Raw genomic sequence first — 18,930 nt, forward strand, 5'->3', positions numbered from 1 at the left:
TGTGCATAAAAAAGGGATATACCCGTCGAAAATTAAAATGGGGATAAAAAAAAGCTAGGTGAGGTCACCTCATAACAAACTGTGTGAGGAAGAAAATTAACAGAGAAAAATTACTAGTATGTGAAACTATTAAAATTTCTTTTCCTCCTAAGTAAGGGTCCTAAAATACTATTAGGCAGGTATCCAGTGGTAGAAAATATGAGACAGACATAAGTCAAAGTGGCAAACCTTGAGTCATGTGTGTGATACAAATGCAATTTCTAGACTCTGAGTAAGTCGTTCTCAAATAGTCCAGATTTTTAGCTGAATAAAGTCACATGCTTTTTCTTAATCTTTTGGTGTCCAAACTGTATGGCTTTATCCCTTTATCCTTCAGTTTTGATAGTGTTCTAGAATACATTCACCAATCTTACACTTCTTTGCTCATAGTTGTTTTTACAAAATTGGTTTAGGCCCTTTGCACTATAATTTTAAATTATTTTTAGACTCTCTGTTCTCCTAGTGTGTTTATTCCCAAAGGACAGGGAATCAGCATTCTTAGGGCAATGTCTGGTTCAGAGAAGATTCTCACTGATAATGAATGAAGGAAGGAATTTGGAAATGGGCCTTGAAAGGTTTTGATAAGAAAACATCTGTAAAACAGTACGATTCCTTGAGAGTCCTAAGGCTGATTGATGGTCCAAATTTGTTCATAAGGTTTGGAGAATACAGAGAAAATGAGTATTGGAGCCACAGTGGAGAAAGCTTAGTTTTTCCCCCAGAATAATCCACAGGAGATTTTGAGATCTGGGTCAGCTTCTGACACTTCACTCATACCACCATCCCCACTGCCCAGACTGTCAGCTAAGCTCAGATTATACAAATGACTTAGATTTTAGACCAACTAAGACACAATGAGGAGGGTAAGTCTTCTGGAAAAAAAATTATATGGTGTATTTTCAAAGTCAAATACCATTTACTTTGCATTATTCACACATTGTTCTCCTTCATTAGTACAGATCATGGGAGTCTGTGTTCTTGAAAAATAAAGGATTTACACTGTGATTACATATATGACTACTTGGTATTTATTGCTAAGACCCTAAGTAAATGGAATACCTCCTTATTAGTACAAACTGGGTATAAACACAGACTTTATTGGCAGTGATCTCTTTTATTAAAGCCATGGCATTGATAGGCTGTTGCTTATATTAAAAAATTTTGTGGAAAAGTTAATAGGTGGGATATTTTAATATACTGTGTAATCAAAGTACGAGTGATTTTCTTTTTGTGGAATGTGATGAAGAGGAGTTGTTGGAAGGAGAAAAACCCATATTATCATCATTGTAGAAAAACAGATTTATCCTAAATTTGCACTTACAGAGCTATTTTGATTCTCTGATCTTTAGTACTCATATGGCCATTTTCCACTTTACTTGTTACTGACAAACAATTTCCCAGCATGCCATGGGTCTTTAAAACCAAAAGATTAGCTGTAAGAAATCATCCTTATGATCTACTTGCACTTAGATCTTGTACCTGCACTAACAGGATTTGCTCATGTTTAAGTAAAAACAGTGTCATTTGTCAGTTAAGGTAAGGTTAGTATTTAACATGGTTTCATGTGATCTGTATTTAGGTGGTCTTGAATAGACTTGCCTAAAGGGTCTTAATGAGTCCTCTGAAGCTAATTATCTGTTGAAATCATTTATGACTAAAAATGTGGCACTTAGTTTCTGGGAATGTCATATGGATCCTCAAGTAAAATAATGCCGTTTTTTTCCTGCATTCAGTTCTCTTGCAGCTAGCAGGTGATGCTTTACCAAATGACATGACCTTGGCTCTTGCTTATCTTCTTGCCTTACCACAGGTATGTTTACCCTTATCAAGAAAGAAGTGCTTTAAAAATGTGTAAAGTGAAAATCTGTGTTGGGGGTTTTTATCAGTAAAATGTTTATGTTTTACTTCCTTCTGATCGTTCTTGCATGCTTAAAGGACTGTGGTCTGTGTTCAGAGAGTAAATTCTACAGTGTTAGCTGAAATGTTCGTTTTGAGGTCTGCTTTTATGAGGTCCTTATAGTGTCTTCTGAATTTGAATGTAGTCCTATTAAGTTGAGGTTGAGTTGATACGATGATAACTTTGAACAAAAATTCTATAGCAATGACGAGAAATGTAATAGTTTATGATGATGGTGCTAATTTCCTTTCAACCGAGTCTGTCTTGCCATGTGTTCTTCTAGGTGTTAGATGCCAACAAGTGCTTTGAAAAGCAGTCCCACTCGGCTTTGTCTCTCCAGCTGGCAGCATATTACTACAGCCTGCAGATCTATGCCCGGTTGGCTCCGTGTTTCAGTGACAAGTACCATCCACTCTACAGGGTGAGTCCTCACCATTTCTACTTAACTAAACAGCAGAGTTAGAGCTTTTCTAAAATAATTAAAACACAGGTTTACCTCTTTGGAGGGACTGGTCCACTTTGATCCAGAATGCATTCTAGTGGCTGACAGCCCTTCTCTTTTCTGAGTTAGAGAGAGTTGCTTTTCTAGGCATTAGTAAGCAGTGGAGTTTCTAATATTTATTGTGAATGCCCATTCTTCCCCTAACTTTTCTGTCATTTACTCTGTTTTACAAAGTTCTTAGGAAAGTCTAAAATCAGTAGGAGAGAAGAACTGGAGACCTGGCTTTTTAATTCACTGCCCAAAAGGAAGATGGCTTTGTCTAATTTAGGACAGTAGGCAATACAATTCTTTGAGCAGCGCTGCACTTTTATTTATTTTCTAAGCCAGTGATATGAGGGTAGTAGTTGTACAGATGAAATATGGAAACATGCCTACTTGCCACCAAACTTCAGACAACTTGTATATCACTTTATTGTGAATTTCTGAGTGAAAGCACCGTAAGTGTGGTCTCAAATTACATGTGCCGCCTTTTGTGGACACAAAAGTAGTACAGATGCCACTAGAAAAATCAAGGCCGTCCAGGTGTACTCGTATATACCAGTTTTAATTATCAGCATTGGGAAATTAGCTAGTTCTTGTACTGGATCATTTTAAAGCAGTTACTGCTTTGAGTAGATAAGCAAATAGATCAGACTTTAAAATCCACCTTGTGTACAAATCCAAAGTTCAGATTTTATTGAGTCAGGATTCTGCCTTCCCCAACCCAAAGCAGATTATAAAGAAAGAATTTCACATGTGTATCAAAGTTCTAGCTGCCTCATTCATCCAAAACGTATCTCAGAACCTGTAAGTGTGCGAAAACATTCCATTCATAGCAAAGTCTATGGCTTTCATTCATCAATTTTTATTTAAGAAGGGGAAGGGTTGTGGGAACAGTCCACAACACAGGTTAATCTCCACGGGCCTCATCATTATTAGATGTGTCTTGTTCTTGGGCAGTTTTATTATGACATTTGGCTGAGAAAGAGGAATGTTTTCTTCTTTTTAGCTAGCTGATATAAGGTATTACTTTATTTGGGGAATTTTGAATTGATTTTTTGCTTGCTTGTTTTTGATAGCTACTGCCACTTTGTACTATTGCTTTATTCTGTGCTCTAGTAATTTTCCTTTTTTTTCATGTGAAATGAGAAATTGACCTACTATGTTATAAATTCAGGGAATGAAGTGATATGCAGGTGGAAATGTGGCTGGTTATTTCTGGAACAGTGTCCTTGATGTCTTACAATCAACTGGGTCACTGGCAAAGTGTGTTCATGTTGCGTTTGCTGGTGTCTGCCTCTAAATACCCTCACCTTCCCATTAGTGCTATGTATGTACACAAGTACTAAATGATTTGCCCCAAAACTCCATGCTGAAACACAACAAAGCTTTACTCTGACCGAAAGCCCTGTGCCTTGTTATGAACATAGTCAGCTGTGTCCTCAAAATGTACTTCCTGAGGTTTCTAGGTGGATGCCATTGAAATGGGAACCAGGTGCGAAATGGGCTTTCCCTCTTTTATTCCCATGTATGTGATCTATATTAAGGCCACAGGGTGGCCTAGCCATGTTCTCCACACCTCATGAATACAAAGGCCTGAAAGGCCACTCAGTCAACGGGCCCATCACTGCCCCACCCCCGGAGCACCTCCTGTGTGCCGTAGAGTAACCAAGCATCGGGATGAGATGAATCTGGCCGCCTGAACGCGGTGGACTCACCAGTTACTATAAATCCATATTAAGGCAGTTATGTGAGTGTGGATTAGAGGAGCTGCAGATAAGAGGACTGAAAGCCGGTGCAAGACATACAGACTGACTGCGTGTTAGAACTCTCAAGAAAGCCGGTGTGCTTGCTGAAGAGCCACATTTCGGCCTGATCTTCAAGTTTGGTTTCCTGAGGACCTTAATTAAAGTAGTACTTTTGGAGGAAAATTCTAGTACAAAATTTTTTTTTCCTATTCTTCATTATAAGTTACTTTGTAGCAAAAATTAAAAGTCCCGCATCATGTACTGTTTTGTGAGAGAGGTAAGTTAGGAGAAAACCATTAAATTCCATCCTATCTGGTAGTCAGTGTTTCCTACTTCAGATACTGCAGTCACACTTTAAGAAACCCCATTTAAGAGTTCCACAGCATGCGAAGCAGTGAATAAGGGTTGGAAGTAAAGGTGTGTCCATCTTGTTTGTTCTGTGTTCCCAACAGTTCTTTTCACTTGGTAGAGACTGTGTTGTATTTTCAAGACTTCTATATATCTTTTCACAGGTACAGCATTTATTGAGTGCCTACTGGAAGGACATAGAGCTCGGCATTGCAATGTTAGGAATAGTGAGACTTGATTCTTGCCCTTCTTAACTTTTCACCCCAATTTCTATCTCTTCCTTACCTGTATCAACCCACTGTCACTACCTGTAAGCTCTTGGTCTTGTTCCTGTCACTCTTCTATCAAACTGTCCTTTTCTTTGAAGATGTGGAGCTCTCCCGTCTCACCCTCACCTTTGGCCTCACCCGCCCTGCGGCATGGCTCCTGGCACCTCTCCCATTCCCTTTCTGAGCCCACCAGCAGAAGGCAACTGCTGTCCAGGGCTATGGCTTCAGGAAGCAGCAGCATATCCTAGTGGGGATAGAAGCCGGTCAGGACCATGCGGCCTGGAGTGTCGCCTCAGCACATGATGTCTAACCTCTCAGCTGCTCCAGACCGAAACAGATGTGCCTCCTGTAGCACCGAGACAGCACGTAGTGAGGTCCTGAGCCAGCTAATTCCCCAGGGACTTCTTGGCGACTCTGGAAAGCATTTGGTTGTTAGTCTGAAAGGTGAAATGAAGACTTGGGGGGTTTTCAGGATTTTCTTTTCCATCAAGATGCAGACATTCTGCAATTGTTGCAGATAGGTGTGTTACGAGGGAGTGGGAGAGTTCCGCCTCTCCAGTGGGTCTCCTCTCTACCTGCCGTCCTCAGATTAATTCAGTCTTGCTCAGGTCTTCGCCCAGACTGCTATCCCAGCCTCTTCTCACTCTGTCTTCATTTTCATTACTGTTGCGTCTGTTTCCAAACATCTGAGTCGTCTTTCTAAAACAAAGAGGAGTGTTCATCCTGTCTTCTGCCTAAAATCAATCCTTTAGTGCTTTCGTGCTGCCCTATTGAGGTTTGCACATTGCTACCTGCTGGTCTGCATGTCCCGCTCCTGGTCTGCATGCTCCCTGCCTCGAGTCTGCACATTCTCCCCGCTCTGCACATACCCGCCCCCCACAGTCTGCGCATCCTGCATGCCTGCAGCCCCGCCTGCCGCTCCAGGTCTGCACATTCCCTCCCCCTGCCTGGGTCTGTACTTCCCGCCCTGGGCTGCGCGTCCCCCACGTCTGGCCTTGTCTGCTTTTCCAGCTTCCTCTTCCAGTGTTCCGGCCATGCCAAGCTACTTACACTTCTCGGACACCCTGTGCGCCACCTGTCGCCATGTGTTTGGACACGCACTCTGTGCTGGCAGTGCTTCCCACACCGTCAGCTGTTGACCTCACCCAGGCATGGTTGCTGCCCAGCCCCCGCCACTCCTCCACCTACATCTGAACCGCCCTACGCTTACCCGAGTCATAGTGCTTACACTCAGTTCTCCGTTTGTGTGTTTTTCATCTCACTAGATAATAAGCTATTTGAGGCCAGTGTCTGTGTGGTATTAATTGGTTTTCCCAATGCTTAGAGCAGGACCTGGAATATAAAGAGTAGTAAAAAAAAATGTTCACTGTGTAAATTACTGAAAATTATTGAGTAGTTCTTCAGTGCCTATGAAATGACTGAATTGTGTGTGTGTGTTCACCATATGTTTATTAGATGATGACTTTGTCAGGTAGTGTTCCAGGGCCTCGAGAAACTAGTGAAAAAAATAACACTTACCCTTTTCAGACTTAACTTTATTGAGGAAATGCTACCATAAAATAAGTAAATAAAATATATTATGCTGTGTTAGATGGTGATAAGAGCTATGAAACAAAAAGCAAGAAGGATAAATATGTGTGTGCGTGTAAAGACTCCAGTTTAAACAGGCTCAGAAAAGGCCTGAATTGGTCAGGCGACCTCAGACGGGGACAGCACCGTGAAGAGCGTGGGGGAGGGCATCCCAGACGGAATGACAGTCACAAAGGCAGTGAAATGTACTGTGGTATTTTTTTCACAAAATGTTTGAGACAGCATTGAAATTTTACTGTATAAAATTCAAGGCATAGAGGAGTTGCCTGCCTCCAGAGGAAAAGGATAGAAATGCAGTCTGTGACCAGGGTCTCTTCTGTCTGGCTAAGAAAGTGTCAGGAAGGGGTCTGACCCCAACAGTCAGCTTAGGGGCTCGTTTATGGGAGTTGGCAGCGGACCGCAGGAAGGTCACACTGACCCTGAACAGGTGCTGGCCATCTCCAGGTGCCTTTCACATTCACTCAGCCCTTCGATCCTCTGAGCAACCCGTTTGTGGAGGAGGACCTGCAGGAGACGAGGCTCAGGTAAGGCCTCTGTCACTTGTTCAGGGTTGCCGTGGTAGAAAGTGACATCCTGTCACATAGAGCTCCTGATTCCAGGCTTCACCTGCTTTTTATTTACCTGATCAAGCCTTGTTGCAGAAGAAGCCACCCCACTGTGTTGAACCTGAGTGGCTTTTGACATGCAGATCTGACGGGTTGTCCCCAGCAGGGTGTTATGTGCCCCACACTGGCTGCTGGGTAAAATCGCAAGTCCTGTGTATGACAGGGAAGACCCCCAGTGACCTGGCTGGCTCTTCCCTACACCACCGGCCATCATCCTGACTCTTTTGAAGGTTATGTTCTGGTCGTTCAGAATTTGTTTATCTGAATTCAACATCCTTTTTCACACCTCTGTGCCTGTGCAGATGTAATTCCCCTGCCTGAAGTGCCTCCATCTTCCCTGCATCGACAGGTACATCTGAGCTCACAACCTCCTGTGCGAAACATTCTCTTCCTCCCCTGTCAGCCTCCCCTGTGTCTCACTGCTCTAGGATGGACACCCCATTAAGCCATTATTTTAGGGCATTGTAACAGATGCTCATCCATTTCCTTTCCATGTGGTGTTCTCATTTGAGGACAGGAATCCTGTGTATCACTGAATCCCCAGGACCTTACCCACTGTAGCTACTCAGTGACTGAATGAATTGAGGAATCACTTCAATTACAATGGGTTAGAAGACCCTTCAGGCTTCAGTGGTGCAGTTATGTGTCCTGACTTACTTGGATTTGAAAGAATCCTGGGTGGGCACAGTAACTGGGTGTTTAAAGTACATGTAAGTTTTCCATTGACTACCGAGTGTCTCATTATTTGAGTCTTCTTGGCATCTTCTCTGCATAAAAGAGCACTGCTGAGTTTGGAATTAAATATGACAAGACTCCTGATGAATCATTGTGGAAATTGAAATCAAAGTGGTTCTATTTGTTGCCTACACATAATAACACAGTGAAACTGAGCTTTCACTCACTTGTCAGTTCAACTTGTTTCTATCTCCACAGTCTATTCACATTTTCTCTTCTACCCCCTTGGAATTCTGAGCTGCAGGAATGATAATTTAGGTGGATTACTAGGTGGATAAAAGTATTGATATAATTTGCAGGGTTATTTCTGATAAAAGGCCTGTACATCATGATGGGAAGCACCGTCCTGAGCGAGCCAGGCTCCCGGGACTCGGCAGCTTTCCTCGGCGATCTCTGAAGCAGCCCATCTTGCTTTCATTTTTCTTTTTAGTTGATACACAATGATGATCATAAAATGGTCAGCTGGAGGGAATTCTCTCTTCTATTATTTGTCCTAATTAACTTGTTTTTATGTCTAAAAAATAGTACACACATGGCCAAATAAACTCAAATGGGGAAAATGGTATACAATAAAAGTCAGTGTTCAACTTTTCTTTCCAGAAATTGTATATGGATATACATATTTAGGTAACAGATTTTTATATAAATGTGAGTAAGCTATATACATTGTTCTTTATCTTGATTTTTTTTTTCATTTATATATAATCTTTTTCATGATTGTAGTGCATCTTGAAGTGTGGTCTTTCTTGCATTCTTTATAAAATGTTTCAGAAGATACAATCAGTTAAAAATGGAAACATGTCCTTTGGTTTTATATGCTAGAGAAGCAAAACCCAGCAGGAGATGAAATTCAAAGCTTTATGGTAGACTGTTTCTGAAATGTGGTTTTTTAAGCTACTAATTGAAAATACTAAGTAGAAAATTATCTTAAGCAAATAACAACCCTAGAGGGGAAACATACCACCTGCTTAAAACTTTCCAAACAATATTACCTAGAAATGGAGACTATTAAACCAGAATGGATTTATTACCTCTACTAGTAAGCGGTAGATTGAGCATTCTGCTGTCATGAATATTTATGTATATTTTGTTTTTATGGGAACTTGACCATGTTCTTTAAAAAAAACTGATGTTGTATCAGACCTCATTGCCAGATTTTGGGAAAAATTTAGAATACTTTAACTCTCCATACTTTCCTTTTTAAATTTTTTATGGCTTTTTATATTACTATGTTTGCAATATCCCTTTGAATAACAAGTGTGGAAAATTTTGAAGCTATCTGTAAAGTCTTCCAAAGTTCCTTAGGCTAAAGGTTTTCATGCCCATGAATCACATTGCTGAACTTAGGTAGGAAAAAGAGGGAGAGGTTTGCATATACTCTACAAAAAGTTTGGTGATTTTAGGTGTGAGGTTGGAATAGAACATCCATGGAGGCCTGCAGCACAGGGATAATGAGCCGGATGAGGTGGGGGTACACGGAGCCAGGAGTCTCCCCACACCTCCACATGACAAGAGGCAGCTGAGGATGCCCGAGAGCAGATTAGCGTTTAGAAAACAGCAACAGTCGTGTATTGCGCATGACGCTGGGTGGGTATGAGGGTCAAATGAAATGTGAAAGTGCATTAGAAACTTCAGTGCCACACACTTGTGGGGTGAGGGAGTGTATAGGATGAAGAGTTGGGGTGAGGAGGGGAGGCTTTGGAGTACTTTGTGAGAAATGGAAGAATTGTTATTCAAATTTAAATAGAGTGTTGGAAGTAATCATGAGGAGTGAAGTTCCTTGTGGGAGAGATAGAAAGTAGCAGTGATACTGATAGGATAATTTGCATAGAGGCTGAAACTTACAACATGCTGATCCAGCTAGGCTCACTGAGTCTTTATGAGGACTGTAGAGAAGACGCTGCTGCAGTTTTCCTAGTGGAAAACTGGAAGCTCAGGAGGGAAGAACCAGTGATCCCGGTTCCTTGATGTAAATTCCTGCTTTTTCCCCATAACCTATTTTCTTTTTTCTTGGAAGCTTTTGTGAGTTGTCACTTACCATCAGTATTATGTTTTACATAATAAAGTACTGCAAATCTTCCTCTACCCTTAACAAATATTTGATCCATAAACTTAAAGTCACTTAGAAACCTGTCATCAAGGGATTAATAGAATGCCCCATTTACCACCTTATTTGGACAGAATTTTAGAAGATAAATTGATATCAAGGGATTGAACTCACAACGTAGACTCTTTTATCACTAGAGAAGAAAAAACAACAGGTTTGGAAGTACAGCTCAAATCAGATAACCAGTTGGGGGTGGGGGTGGTGTGTGTGTGTGTGTGTGTGTGTGTAAAAGGGATGAGAAGGAAAATGGGTGTGTGTGAAAAAAAGTCAATCTGGATGTAATACAAGATGCGTTAAATCCATCATTGAAAGTTGGTCATTTGTTAAAGGAGTATTGCTAATCCTTATTTACATTTGATAGCAGCTGGGTATACACCATTCTCATCAAGATCCTTATAATTCTAAGAGATACCTGTCCCCACATACCAGGAAGATTTGCAGTGAAGCCATATAAAAGAATGGCTATTGGGAGGCATTATGCTTGGGAGTCATATACTGCCCTGCACTTACTGCAGATTGCCTCAGTGAAGTTAGTCACCTTACACATCAGTAAAACATGTGATACCAGTAGACCCCAGTCCCACAGGATTGTTAGTATTAAATGAGGTTCAGTTCATGTATGTTCAGCACTATGCCTGTTCCATACTGAAGACTAATATTAGGTGTTCCTAAAGATTTCTTAGAAAAGTGAACACACTTGATGTCAAAGAATATGAATAAAAATTATTCACAGAGGGGTTAGACAATTTCCATTTAGTAAAGGAGAAGAGATTAAAGTTGTTTAAATTGTGTAGGAATCTGTTGACTGTAATTTGTTGGTTATAACAAAGAAATCTGAATATTTAGTGAAGGCATAAATGAAATGAGATGGAGAACTCCCCAGCTCCACACCTGGGGGGAATTACAAGGATTTATTTTATTTTCATGATTGAATCTCATATACATTCATAGGATTTCAGCCTTGAAAAGGTGATCGTCTGGTGGTGCTACTTTTGTTTTACATCTGAAGAAACTGAGCCCCAGAAGAGTCAGGAGAGGGAACCAACTGCTCCCTCTGTGATGTTGCAGGCGTTCTTGGTCTGTGCTTCTGTACTGGTGTTTATATTCAGATGCCTTCTGTGAGCTGTTATGTGTACATCTTGGTCAGTCACCAGTTTTTAGCTCCTTGAGAGCAAGCTCTGGGTCCAGGCAGCTTTCAAGTAATGATGGAGAGAAGTACTTTAAAACACTTCATTTTATTTGTGCCTCACAACAAACCATGAGGAAAGTGTGCTTGCTGACTCTTTCATTGGTGAAGAGACAGCTGTGAAGCGATCTGCCCTCTGCTGCGTCAGAGCTGCATCTCTACTCAGGGAGGGCGCTGGAACACAAACTGGTGCGACTTCCTGTCAGGCACTGCTGCTACTGGTCGGCGTGTCTGCCTCTTACCCCACACCTGATTTGTGCAAGAGATTCTGTGCTCTGGAAGAGACAGATTCATGAAGCACGCGTAGTCGCTGCCCTCCAGAAGCTGTTTAATATAAGAAAAGACAATGTAAAGTGAATTGAGGTACAATCCAAGTGTGGCTGGTATATACCTTAGAGTAAATTCCATAATTCCTTTCATTTTTGGAGCACCTGATTCATGCTAGACCTTGGTCTGTTTAATTCATATATTATCGCTTAGGCTTTGCACAACGATGTAAGCTATATATCATTGCCGTTTTGCAGATGAGTCAGTTAAGTTCACAGTTAAGCTGCCCAAGGGTTATCCAGCTAGTAACTCATGGGTGTGTTCGCTTATTTTACTATGTCATTTTCTTCATTGGCACTTATTTTATTATGCCATTTTCTTCACTGGCAAAAAGAAACAATTGAATCTTTTTGACACATATGAAAATGAAGGTTGTATGTGAAGACTTGAAACTATGTAGGATAAAGAAAAGCTAGATAAATGATAGTACTAGGAACTATGCTCATGATGGCTGTGTGCTACCATTTCAGAGCTCTGTTCTCTACCAGGTTTTGGGATTTGCTTTACACATCATACTAGACTACAAGGAAAGTAGAAATGAGGAGTCCTTATATAATTGAGGTCAAGTGAAAAATACCTAGGCTACTTTCTCAAATCCTTGAAATGCCAGAAAACAAAAAGTAAAAAGGGAATGTGGAGCAAAGGCTATGAGAAACCCATGAGAGAATGAAGGTGGTTGATTCCATGAGTAGGGGTTGGAAACATCAGCCTGGAAGAGAAGGGCCTGAAGTCACACAGATATAGTCTGGATGGGTACATCCTCTCCTTCGAAGTGCATTGGGCAACTTGAAGCTGAGGGCTGTAGTCTGAAACCACAAGGTCAGAATATATATGAAAAAAAAAAACCACTTTCATTGTTCAGTGAACATGTGTTTGCCAGTGGAGTGCGAACCAGCTGCAAGAGGCTCCATGAAAGAACAGCTGCAGAGGAGTTCTGCCCCCCCTGAAACCCTCATCTTTGGATATAGCTCTTGCTTTCTCTACTCCAAGGTGGAAAATTGCTCACCAGATGAGGTGTAAGAGTGGACGACGATTGTACACACCCACAGTGCGGAGCTGGCGCAGATAAGCTGGCTGGCCTCTGAGCAACATCGCTAGACCAGATAACTTCAGGGGGCGTTGAGCCCATGGGGGTGATGAGGACTTCACAGTCAAAAGAAGGGGTTTGGGTTAAATGTCAGCTGTAGAGGCACTAGGAGCTGAGGCATGCAGTGCCCTCTGCCTAAATCCATTGCTGGGAACAGCTGATTTCCACATCACTTCTGATTGCAGTTACTGACTCCATCTTTCCATCAGGTCCTAGCCACATAGGCCTCAGCACATACTCTACCCTTCGCTGGAGTTTGTCTGTTTTTTTTCCTGGCCTTTTTACTACTAATGCCTGAGTAGCTAGTTAGCCTAGACCTTAACTCTTCCAAGAAGACTTCCTTGCCCAAGTCTCATCCTCTGTATTCCAACAGCACCCTGTACTTACCTGTATCACACAGTTTTACAATTGCTTGCTTGGTTGTCACTCCTAACAGACTGCATTTCTGGAGGAAAGGGTCACGTCTTTTTAGTACATCATGTGGTACATAATAGGTGCACAAAAAGTATTGAATGAGTGAAAAATGGTCTCATAGCTTTGGAGAGTTTTCAAACCCAGGTCTTTTGGCTTGGGACACATGTTCATGGTTTTTGATAAGACTGTATATACAGAGGTATGGGAAAAATTAACTATAATGTTGAAGTTTTCTCAAATCCTCCTCCTAGAATTCAAGAAGATTTCTGTAATTGGTTTTTATCAGTACTCCCAGTCTGTTCCTTAATAGGATCAAGAGAGAGAATGTCAGGCTAGGTTTGGAAATACAGACTCGACAGTGATAAATCTCCTGTGTAGCTTAGAATAATGGCTTATGCATGAGAAATGCTGACAGCTTACTATAATTAGGTATGTTTCTGAGAACCAAAGGTAGATTCTGGAATGTTTTCCTAATTTGATTAAGAAAGTATATACCATGTCTTTGCAGAAATTGGGAGTGACTGAGTTTCTGTTGTTCAAGTATTAGGCTCCCTGTTAAGTAATTCCAAAACCGTGGCTGAGCCGCTGTCACTTCGCTGACACCTAGACCAACTTTAATATAAATAAATGTGGCCAGTTAATCATTTATTTGCCTTTCTTGTCAGCTGTTTTATTGTATTTGAATAATTTTATTGTTAGGAAAACTGCTAAGAATTGTAAGACAATGTCCCATTGAGCCCTGAACTGAGCAGAGTAAAACGTGGTTGAATGCTTTTTTATGCTCCAAGAAGTGTTTTTTATTTCAGGAACTGGGGTGGGCTCTTTCCTGACTTATCCGTGGAGAAAGCACTCTTCTGCTTAGCCATGTAGGCATTTATAATGGCATTATTAAACTACAGCTTTGTTGTTGAGAACACTTAGGTGGTACAAAAATTTTTCCAGGGGCAATGATGATGAAAATTACTTCCAGGGTGAATTATTATAAATGTAAGGTAATTGGGGAACAAATCTGATGTAGGATGGTGGCAGTTGAAAAAGCAAGCATATTTACTAAGTGAGTGGAGACTTTTAAGGTGGAGAAAAACAGCAGAAGTCCATAAGCATGCTCTAGACTCAGTTCTCTGTCTGTGTGGACTGCAAAATATACCACCTGGACAGCTGACATTTCTGGGTGGTTGTGAACCTTGCTTAAATGGCAGCAGTGCCAAGGGCCAAACAGGTGCCAGTAGGTATGGCTGGCAGTCATCTTGTTACTCTTTTTTTCTCTCTCTCATTCCTTTTGTCTCTCACAGGCTGATCCTAAAGAGCTAATCAAGATGGTCACCAGGCATGTGACTCGATCTGGACATGCAGCCTGGCCCGAGGACCTCGTCTCACTGACCCAGCAGTTACACTACTACAATGAGCGCCTCCTGGATCTCAGCCAGGCCCAGACCCTTCAGGGCCTTGGGAAGGGTGTGGATGTGCAGCGCTTTACTGCAGATGACCAGTATAAAAGGGAGACTATCCTTGGTCTGGCCGAGTAAGAGATCTGTTTGTCTCGTAAACAGATGGATTTAAAAAATGTAAAACAAGTTGGATTATCAGGACTATTAATCGCAGTCCTTTGAAAATTCATATTCATGGTTGTTGTGAACAGGCATTTCCCCCACTTCTTCCCCTCGTGTGGGGGATGCTTTTGTCTTTCCGGATGGATCAATAGATGCAGGCGACATTTTGAGCCTGCAGATTTAATAGGACAGAAATTACCTTTTTAAAGAAGTTTCCAGTGACTTTGACAGCCTGGTGCCAAGATTATTACCATGTTAGAGGTGATAATATATGGTCAAGGGTGAAAAGCGTGAAGCTTATTATAGAAACTTGTAAACAAAATTGCCTTTATTCGTGGCTAGAAATCGCCCTTTCCAAACTGTATGGTTGTCTAATTTCTTAAGTATGTTAAAAATTAGATACAGTTGACCTGATACCAGAGGAGAAACCCAGTGGTGTGGGTTCAGGTTTATCTGTCCTGGGTTTCTGGAGAACGAAGAGCTCTAGAAGACTCCAGCAGTCTCTCTCCTTGGAGGCCATTAGCAGCTGCCATTTTTTTCCTTTATCCCTTCCCCCTTTCAAGAGAAAAGTAAGCCCTTGTGTGAGATGGCAGTACAGTTCAAGGACCAACGGGAAGAGTTCCTTTCTAGGTATAGAATTCTCATCGGCTTAATGCCAATCTCCATTTTTTGTCTTAGTTCAAATGAGTTCAGATCACATGAGACTTACTTACGTGTCAGAGAGTGGGAAAGTATGTCCACCCACATGGTTATTAAGTAGAGGTGTTTTGTTTTTAACATCAGTTTCGGAGTGCTTACCATGGGTAAGGGGCTATGTTAGATGCTCTATAGACTTTATTTTATAAACATCTTTTAATCCTCATAAAACATTTTATTTGAGACTCAGGAGTGTTAAGTGGCTCAGCTTTTACATGGGTGCTAACGATCACAGCTGTGATTCTAACCTTGATCTGTCACATACGAAAGCCATCACTTCTTCACACACCCCCATGGACCCTCCCCTGCATTGCTTGATTATTTTCATGGAAGCATTAGCATGCAATTCAGTCTAGGCTGTTGGTCTTTGACACTAAGGTTAAACTGTGCTTACAATTAATAGCTGTTCCTCTCTCCTGATGAGATATTTAAAATAACTGAGATAGTCCTGTTTATGGTAGTGGTATATACTGGTTTTCATTATTGATAAAATCTTTAAAAAATGGCAAAGTAGCCTTGGCCCTCTGTAATAATTTTATATTAGTCTGGGCTTCTTTCTTAGTAAACTAAAGCCCAAATTCTCTTTAGAGTAAGGCAGGGGAAGAGAGATCAGAGAAAGATTAGTAGGAAAACCTATAGTAGGAGACCTTTAAGAAGAGGAGTATGAAATGTTTTCTCTCGTCTGCTCTGTTCTCCTGGAGGTTCAACATTTCATTGAATCATTTCATGTCTAATTTGAAAGTGACTGAAGAGATCATTTACTCCAACCTCCTCACTTTTGGAAGAGAAGTCTGAGAGCCAGAGAGCTTTGAAGAGCCGTTCAAGGTCACACAGCCAGGAGTCGAGCCTGGCTTCCAGTGTTTAAGCCCAGTGGGCTCTTCCTTTGGGCATTTGGTAATCCTGGGCACCAGGCTCATGGTTTCTTAGGGAGAGGGTCATGAGGCAGAATAAAAGTTTACAAGGTAAGGCATGTCTTACATCATCCATTCATTTTGCTAGAGTTTTATCCATCATTTTCTTTTTTAAGTATCCAGCTTACATATGCATTATATCTGTCCTTTATTGTTCTAGAGGATAAATACATGCTTTTGATAAATACATAATAGAATCTTCTTCACAGTCTGTTGCTTAGAAAAATATACAGTTGTCTTTAGATGGCTTGTTTAAAAGTGTCTCACAGTGTCCATGGGTATTCTGAGCTAGCAGTTCTGATTTGGAGAAGAGATTTCAGTGTTTTACATAAAAGAAGCCTTGAAGGACCTGCCGCCTCCTATTTTGCAGCTCTACCTTCAGTTTTATACAATGTGACATTCTTTCCTTTCTTAATAACCGTATCTCCTTTTAATGTCAGTTTTCTGTAAGTGCATTATATCTGTCCTTTATTATCTTTGTATCTTAGATAATAACATTCTCAGTGGGTAGGGTAAGTTTGAAGAGGGTGTGACGTAATTTGGTTTTGTCCCACCTTATCAAGTGATAAAAACACTAGTACTCAGCGCAAACCTGGTGTCAGGCACTGGGCCAGACCACCGTAATAGAAAGGATGCATTGCTAATAGTCCCTATTTTCAAGGAATTCTTTATATCATAATAGATAATTTATGAAATAATGTTCAATTAAGAATCACCTAATAATCCACACATTGGCAAACTTAATTCAGTCCTTGGCCTCTTTTCTGCAGTCCATAGAGCACAAAATGGTTTTTATATCTTCAAAGGTTTGTAGAAAAACAAGATTAAAAAAACAAAAAGAAGAATCTGCTAGAGACTGTATGGCAGCAAAGCCTCAAAGATTTACTGTCTGGATCTTTACAGAAAATGAACCCCTGGCTAATCCAGCCTGTAAATGTCCTGGTTTCCTTAGCTGGGGTAAATATAGTCTTAGCAGTATTGCTTAGTAATAACATACTTCATCCCTGCTTCTGCGGTTTGGCCCACCAGTCTTCCAACTGAGAATTCCGTGCTGGTGTTTCTTTCTGGGAGATAGTTCTGTAGCAGTCTTCCAAAATGGCCCTAATGTGGGTGTTCTGGACCAGAATTCCTTATACGTGTTGAAATTTGGAAATCTAGTGACATCACTTCCTGGTTTACCTTCCCCTGGCTCCCTGTTGTGTGTAGGATGTGTCACAGGTCCCCTAGCAGGCCTGATGATGCCATACTTTCCCAGCTGTGAAACCCCTTTCCACCTTCTCTCTCAGAAGCCCGTCTGTCTCTCTCCCCCTCACTCCCTCTGTGTAGTCATTGCTCATCTGCCGTCCTGTCTCCAGCATGGATCGCTCGCCCTCTGACCTCCCTCCTCCCACTACTGTGGAGTCTTCTCTTTCAGCATTCCTGTCACTGGGTTTAATTGCCAGTTTGCATTTCATATCCTCCACTAGGCTGTGAGTTCCTCAAGAAATATCTTGTTTGTTTTATATCCCAAGTAGGTAGCACAGTACCTGGCATTATGTAGAAAATAAAAATTTGTTGAGCGACCGATTTCTCAAATAACTACCCATGGGCTATTTCCTTTGCATTATTCTTTGATTGTAGGCTCTGGTGTCTAGACCAGAAGTTTTTCAACCTTGGTACATTTGGGACTGGAGAGACCTGTGTTGTGGAAGTGCTGTTCTGTACGCTGTAGGCTGCTCAGTGGGGTCTCTGACTTCCACCCCCTAGATGCCGTTAGCGGTCACCCCCTCTTTCACTGTGACCATCAAAAATGTGTCTGCACATTGCCAAATGTCCACTGAGGGGCCAAATCACCCTCACCTGAGAACCACTGGTCTAGATAATTCTTTGGTCAATTGTGCACCTCAGAGAAACATGAACATTAAAATTCCTTGAAAGTACTTTTCCTGAATTACTGTGAAATGTCTGTTGAGGACTATGCTGCCCACATCCCTCTCAGAGGGCAGTATTAATGAACACTTTCTGTGCTAATTAAGGTATTGTGTTTCTCTTCTCTCCCTTCCCTGTGGCTGACGGACATTCTTGAAGAACACTTGAGGAGAACGTCTATAGCATTGCCCTTTCTCTGGCACGGCGTTACTGTGTCTCCCGTTGGGAAGTTTTTATGACCCATTTGGAGTTCCTGTTCACGGACAGTGGGTAAGCACACAATTCATGTGTAAGTTTATTTCCATGTCTATCTTTTCAGAGTCTATTTTAGAAGAATCTTGAAGTGGTAAAGTACAACTTCACTTTTCCTTCTGAGTTATAGTAGACCAATATCTTTGTACCTTCTCTTTTTATACTTCTGACACACTGATATTCTGTCTATAATCTATTTGTTTTTATTTTTCCGTAGTAATATCCTGAGTTAGATGCTTTATTCATTCATTTATTCAAAGGTTTCTATTGAGAATTGTGTACTACAGAGAATATTAGACTTACAATTGTGAGCAAAAGCAGACATCCCAGCTATCTTGGAACTTACAGTCTAGTGTGGGAAACAGCTTATAATCGAATAATTATACACGAATAATTTTATATAAGCAACTGTGAAATTAAAACTGCGGCAGGTACCATGTAAGAGAGCCCAAGTAGGAGACTTGGCACAGCTGGGGAAGAGTTTCCTGAAAAAGTAATGCTAGAGCTGAGACCTAAATTTTGAGTCAAAATTAATTATGCTACAAGGAGAAGGGAAACCATTTTCCAGGGAGACAAAAAAGTTCAAGTGCAAAAGCCCTCTGACAGGAAGGAGCACAGAGTGTGAGGGTCTGGCAGATGGAGAGTGTGGGTGAGTCCATGAGGGTCAGGGAGCGCAGCGTGGGAGGGGCCTGGGCCCGGCAGCAGGCTGTGCAGGCCCTATCGAGGCTGGGGGCTTTTTCTTAAGAGTAATAAGAAGCTATTCAAATGTTTTGGTAAAGG

The 18,930-nt window shown here is 41.4% G+C and overlaps 1 protein-coding gene across 2 annotated transcripts in view; it reads left to right on the forward strand.

Moving 5' to 3' along the window:
- The window catches only part of NBAS (NBAS subunit of NRZ tethering complex), a 331,046-nt gene that overhangs the window by 222,488 nt on the left and 89,628 nt on the right, over positions 1-18,930 (forward strand). For both annotated transcript variants that reach the window (XM_073216361.1, XM_037026472.2), the window contains exons 39-42: positions 1,773-1,849; positions 2,220-2,357; positions 14,126-14,355; positions 18,058-18,168. In XM_073216361.1, the coding sequence (XP_073072462.1) occupies positions 1,773-1,849; positions 2,220-2,357; positions 14,126-14,355; positions 18,058-18,168 (556 nt within the window). The remainder of the gene's footprint in view (positions 1-1,772; positions 1,850-2,219; positions 2,358-14,125; positions 14,356-18,057; positions 18,169-18,930) is intronic.

The sequence above is a fragment of the Manis javanica genome, chromosome 1, assembly GCF_040802235.1.
Source record: "Manis javanica isolate MJ-LG chromosome 1, MJ_LKY, whole genome shotgun sequence".
In the NCBI taxonomy this organism is placed as follows: Eukaryota; Metazoa; Chordata; class Mammalia; order Pholidota; family Manidae; genus Manis; species Manis javanica.